A 6111-nucleotide genomic window follows, 5' to 3' on the forward strand; every position below is an offset into this window, starting at 1 on the left:
TTACCTTTTTTTAAAAACTTTTTTTTAATTGCACCGATTTTGTCGATTTTTTTTTACGAATAAGTTAAGTTACTTAACTCATTCATGGTAATAACTCATAAATTACATTATGTTTGACTTATGTCATTTTTAAACAAGCGATATGTATGTATATATGTGATGTGCACACATGCGCGCGCACACCCATATTCAGACAGCATAGAATATTTATGATAAATATTTATTAATATTCATTTTTTGAAATGTTATATAGATATTTCATACATATTTTATATAAAGCTTTATTCGAAATATTATTAAAATATAGACTAAACATTTTATGTAATATTTATGATAAATATGTTATAAATAAATATTTTTAATAAGTATTTTTTATTTGGATTATGATGTCTCATTAAGTATTTTCGTAGCACTTATTATAACATTTACATAATAATAAATATTTCATAATATTTATAATAAATGTTTATGATCTGTATAATCTAAGATCATAAAAATATTTACAAAATATTTAAAATAAATCTTATAAATATTTATACATATTTTGTGAATATTTTATAAATATTGTGTGCTGTCTGGTATACATGCATGCACAATTATAAATCTTGTTATGAATTCCAGATCCATAATTTATTTTGAGCGAATATGCACTGCAACATTTGAGAAGACTTATTTATTTCATGCTCGATATTTTTTCTTATCGTAAATAATAACAATATATTAAACAATTAAATATGATTTAAGCGTAATCACTTTAAACAAGATGTTCCATCAATTCGCTTTTCTAATGTTTCATATTTTTTCCATAAATGATAAGACATCAATAACGAGACTACATCACATTATCTAATTGCTGAAGGAATGTTACTAACGTGTTCAAATCTGCTATTGCATTATAGCTAATTGAGTCAATGCGGAATACTTAGAAGCTGCAGAGAGTAATGTAATTTTATATATCATTCCTATATAATTAAGATTTAGATTACGATGTTATATAAGCAATTTCCACGATAAAGTCTAGATAAGATTCCACATTCCATTTATTCAATCCATATTCATTATGACAGACGGTGGGATACTCTTCTTTCTCCGAGCTTTCTGCCAGAAAAGTTAACGAATTGTGAAGTAAATGAGTTTTTTCGAACAGTAAAGTCGGACAAATGATTTTGTATGATCGTAGATTCTCGGTTCAAGGAACTCGGTTCACTTGCAATAGCTTCTATCGAATTCTTGGGCAGTGACTCGCGACGCTCGCGGAAGTCTATGACGAAAAGAGAAGTATCGTGGTTTCTCACCGTGAAAGATTTGTCCTTCAGTATTTATTGTAGGTATACAGAAAACCTAGGTTACCTGTTCTCCGGTTAAATACCTGTCCTCCTTGAGGACAGAAGCAGTTGATGCAATGACACGCGCTGTAAAATTATTATTCCGATATTAACTCATCATACAGTACTTGTAGATCATTGTAGCAATATTGCAGTAACATTGTAATTTATGTTCTAATATTGCAGTAACATTTACATTTTAGCAATATCGCAATATAATATAACAGAAGCTCGAAGATTTATTTTTTCATATTTCCTTTTTATTTATATGTTTGTACCGAAAATAATCTTGAGATTGCATAATTTTGTTAATTACACAAGTTGAGCTATAAACGTAAATATGCACTTTTGTAAGAATATGTCAAATATTTGTTGTGAAGAAAAATATTTTTTTTCAATAATTAAAATTCTACAGTAATATTTCTTCTAAGTGATATAAGTGATACAAGGAAGCATTTTCGATTCTTCTATAAAATTTGTTAAAAGCTAAAAAATGCAGTACTGTAAAATTAAATAATCTATTGTCAAAGTTAAGCAAGCGTCTTATGTAAGATATTTCCGTGAAATTTCATGTCTTTAAGAGCTGTAGATTTCGCAATGCAACTTTCCACATTCGGTGATTACTTATTTTTTTTCGTACAATCCATCATACTTCACGCCAATAGCATATAATGACCATAAGAGAAGATATAATATCGATAGAATAAATTAACCTGATCTTTATCGCCAAAATGGATTGGCGCGCGTCCAAAACATGAATCAGGTCATCGCTGTAACTGAATAATGTGTTACACGAGGAATTTTTCTTATTACAATGGCGCAAATAATTGCATCTATATAATTTTCTAACGTATAATTTTATGTAATCTAATCGAATATGAAATTAAATATTGCATGCTGCGCTACAATATTTAATATTGATTATAGAAAGCATAAGAAGCTTTTTCATCTTATGTCGTAACAAATCAATATCTTTCTATTTAAAATAACATATTTTATTATTATTCAGATTATTATTCAGATGATTGCTCCAGCTTTATATATTGTTAGTATTAATTGAAAATGATTATGAATAAAAGTTTTTTTATTATTCGCTATCTAATGCAAAAAGAATTAATTGACATAAAAATTTATCTGAATTAATATTTTCTTGTAATAATTGTACTTTTTACTTTTTTCTATACTCTCTTTCTCTCCTTCCTCTCTTTCTCTTTCCCCTTTTCTCCTCTCATCCCTTTCTTTTCCTTTATTCATGCTATAGCTATTTTCCGCTAGTTTTTAAAAATGTTTTGCCCTTGATACAAGAACATCGGAGAATTAATTAGCATAGTTTTATGAAATTGATGTTAGTAGCATAAAATATGAAGACAAAAAGAAGAACATGACTGTTTCGTACTATTTCAACGTGTAATCGCTATGTATCATTATATTCGATTGTAATTGTAGCGTTGAAAAATAGGAATGCTTGATCGAGATGTTACTTCTAATTTACATCTAATTTAAGAGATATCTGCAACAATTTGATATTTTACATTAAAATTTTTTAAATCAGAAATTCTTCACTTATTTTCAATTCTTATATTACCTTTTCCGTAATTATGTTTAGGATGCTTTCAGAAATTTTTTTCTAACTGTATTGGATTACATTTTCTTAATTAATCATATTATAAAAATAGAGATAAATACAAAATATTAAAAAATTTATGTACAAATTATATAAAGCGCCTTGTATCAACATATCTAGCTAAATCTATTAATTGCAAATTAAAATTGTATGCAAATGTATTCGATTTATTTGCAAATATAAACGTAGATATATCTGATAAGTATCATTTTTTTTTTAGCGAATGTCAAAGATTATTGAGCAGAATATTGGACGATATGGGTGAGGCATCAGCAAGAGCTCAAGGACTCAACAAGCCAATTACTAGTGCCCTTAAACTCCGAGACACAGATCACATGGTTTATTTGCTAGTAGATAATGAAGGGAACAAGTAAGTTTTCCTCTTCATTTAGATTTACTTGAAATATAATATTTGTTAATAAATAATTATTTACTCTTGAAATTTGTACTATTGTTTGTATTATATAGACAACATTGTATTCAAATTTCTATATTTCTACAATACATAATTGATCTAACTAATAAATTCTTAAAAAAAAGTCTTCTCAAATTTTTAAAAAGATTTCTGACGATTAATATTCAAAATCATACAAAAATATAATGGTTTTTATTATTGACACTTCTTGTAGTCACTTTCGATAAATTGAAATCCGCGAATTTTAAAGAGATATGGAATGATGCTAAAATAATATTAAAATGGACATTTTTTAGCTGAAAATATTGGCAAGTAGATACTGCTCGCAAACGCTCAAATGGACAATAGCTAGGTCGGCTAAGATACAAATAAAGTGAAAATAGAAAGATAGACATGACGAATTATATTACGAACGATATACTAATATCGTTATACTAATATAATTTGTTTATGTACAGTTTTGTATTTTGCGCGTTTATGAACAGAATATTATTTTGCAATTGTATGGAAGTTTTCTCAATTTAACATTTGTTTATCTTATCTAAGATTATTCCTGTAGATCTAAAAGTATTAAGAATCTTTTATATTTACACTATTATCGTTACTCTCTAAATTCTTTGGCGTGGAATCTTATTCTTAAAAATAAAACTTGTTTTGAAAAAGAATGGCTCAATTTTTCATTCTTTAAGAGTGAGAGAGTTTATTCTTTAGAGATTGATTCTAAAAGTTTTTGAAAATATTCCAGACTTGAGATTATACTGTTTATATGTACACTATGTTTGTAGTATATGAAATGCAAAATTTTATTCCAAGATATAAAAATAGAATACGCTCCTGAGTTGTTGACATGCAATATACACACAGCCGGGCACTCGCGAGCATTCGTGGGCGAACGTGCCCAATTTCAGCATTTTGTCGACTTCTGCTGGAGTATATAAGATTTGCATCAGACCATACGCAGATATTACGCATTACTTGGCAATTATTACGATATACGTAACGATGCGACGTGACATAGTATTTTTCAAAGTCGTTTCGTAGGAAACTGTAATTCATTCGCATAATAAAATCTCTTGATTTTGCAGTGGATTCGGTAGTGTGGTGGGATTACTGAAAACGGGATCGAAAAATTTGTTCCTGTTTGATGAAATGGGTGAGCATTATCAGCTGCAGGCGAGATGTATCTTGGATTTCTATGTGCACGAATCGCGACAACGTATGGGTTTGGGCAATATTCTCTATCAGCACATGTTATCTGTAAGTTCAGGGCTCATTTTCAAATCTTAAATTATATTTAATCTTACCTTCGATAAAGAATTAAGGTTACCTTCGATAAAGAATCACCTATGGACAGGTTTAAAATAACATATAATTAATTAACTCTGATCAATAAGTACTATAATAATCGCAACTAATAAAATAAAATAGATTAATAAAAAGAAATTAAAATTAGTAAAATATACATTTGTAATTTTGTCTTTAAGATTATCTAGAGAACAAAAAATTCTTCTGATACAAGTCTGAATGATATTTCACGAAAATAAGTGTTAATGAATAACTAAATGCAGAAAAAGTAATTCAAAATTTAATTATTGTAAGAGATTATTATTTATTTCTTACCTTTATATTGTCATGTTGTAATTGTTTTATTACGCAAAATTATACAATAAAATATTGTTATTATTATCGTTTCTAAGATGTTTATCGAAGGTAGCCGATTTAATTGTATAGTATTCTCTTTCGATAATTGTATGTTAATGAAACTATGAGAAACGAATTATTCTCACGTGAAGAGAGAGTTTCCGCTATACAATACTCGAACTTCCCCACTCGAAGACAAATCTTTGATGCGCCAGTAGAAGGCATAATTACTTCCTGCACGGTAGATACTTAAATCGTTAAGATTGTGCGAAACAGAAGTTTAACCGTTACAATCGTAGCTACATAGAGAAAAATGAATAATATTTATGTAACAGACCGGTAACATTTATTTGGCTAATAAATGGTATTAATTAATATTAATAATAATAACGATAATATAATTGTAATCTTTTACAAACGTAGTAAAATTATTTTAAACTTTTATAAATAATTAATATTATGATTTTACGTTTGTTAAAGATTTCAATACATTTAAATAGAAATTGATAAAAAATAAATATAACATTTGTGTGTGTGTATTACTAAATGTATTGCAAAATATTTTTTAATAATTTTTTTATTAAGTTTTGTAGCAAAAAATATAGATTTAAGTAATATAATTTGGAAATTTATATTATTTAAAAAAATGCATGACAAATGCATTTACGCGAATTAATAAGCGAATTAATAACAGCAGTAACTCGCAAAAATTAATATAAATAATTGTTTTTAAAACAAAGTTTATAACAAGAAATAATTTTTAAAGTAAAAAAAAGTATAGTATATACACGTATAATATAAAGATGAGAAAAATGAAGAATTCTGCAAACTGTTTTTCGTTCCGCTCGAAGACTCAAAACCCTGAAATCGGTGTCATGTGAGGACAAGTGCAGAGAACTGTAACGAAAGAAGACGAACATTCTTTATTTTTGTGCTCAATTTGTCTAGAATACCATATTTCTTTATACATAAGATTCGTATAATAAGTAGATATAAATTTAATAACTTACTATAAATGATATATTTTTCGGTTGTTATGTAAGACCAACTTTTGTCTCCATTGTTAAGAATTTATGAAAACCTGGAAAAAAATATTTTATATATAA

The 6111-nt window shown here is 27.2% G+C and overlaps 1 protein-coding gene and 1 long non-coding RNA gene across 2 annotated transcripts in view; one reads left to right on the forward strand and one right to left on the reverse strand.

Moving 5' to 3' along the window:
* LOC108684704 (alpha-tubulin N-acetyltransferase-like) overlaps positions 1-6111 on the forward strand; it is a 13001-nt gene that overhangs the window by 596 nt on the left and 6294 nt on the right. The window contains exons 2-3 of the mRNA XM_018189165.1: positions 3170-3319; positions 4450-4621. Coding sequence (XP_018044654.1) covers positions 3170-3319; positions 4450-4621 — 322 coding nt within the window. The remainder of the gene's footprint in view (positions 1-3169; positions 3320-4449; positions 4622-6111) is intronic.
* LOC108684706 overlaps positions 5845-6111 on the reverse strand; it is a 694-nt gene continuing 427 nt past the window's right edge. Inside the window, exons 2-3 of the long non-coding RNA XR_001931644.1 lie at positions 6016-6086; positions 5845-5902 (exon numbers count right to left, since the gene is read on the reverse strand). This is a non-coding gene — a long non-coding RNA (uncharacterized LOC108684706). The remainder of the gene's footprint in view (positions 5903-6015; positions 6087-6111) is intronic.

This window comes from Atta colombica, unplaced genomic scaffold (assembly GCF_001594045.1).
Source record: "Atta colombica isolate Treedump-2 unplaced genomic scaffold, Acol1.0 scaffold137, whole genome shotgun sequence".
In the NCBI taxonomy this organism is placed as follows: domain Eukaryota; kingdom Metazoa; phylum Arthropoda; class Insecta; order Hymenoptera; family Formicidae; genus Atta; species Atta colombica.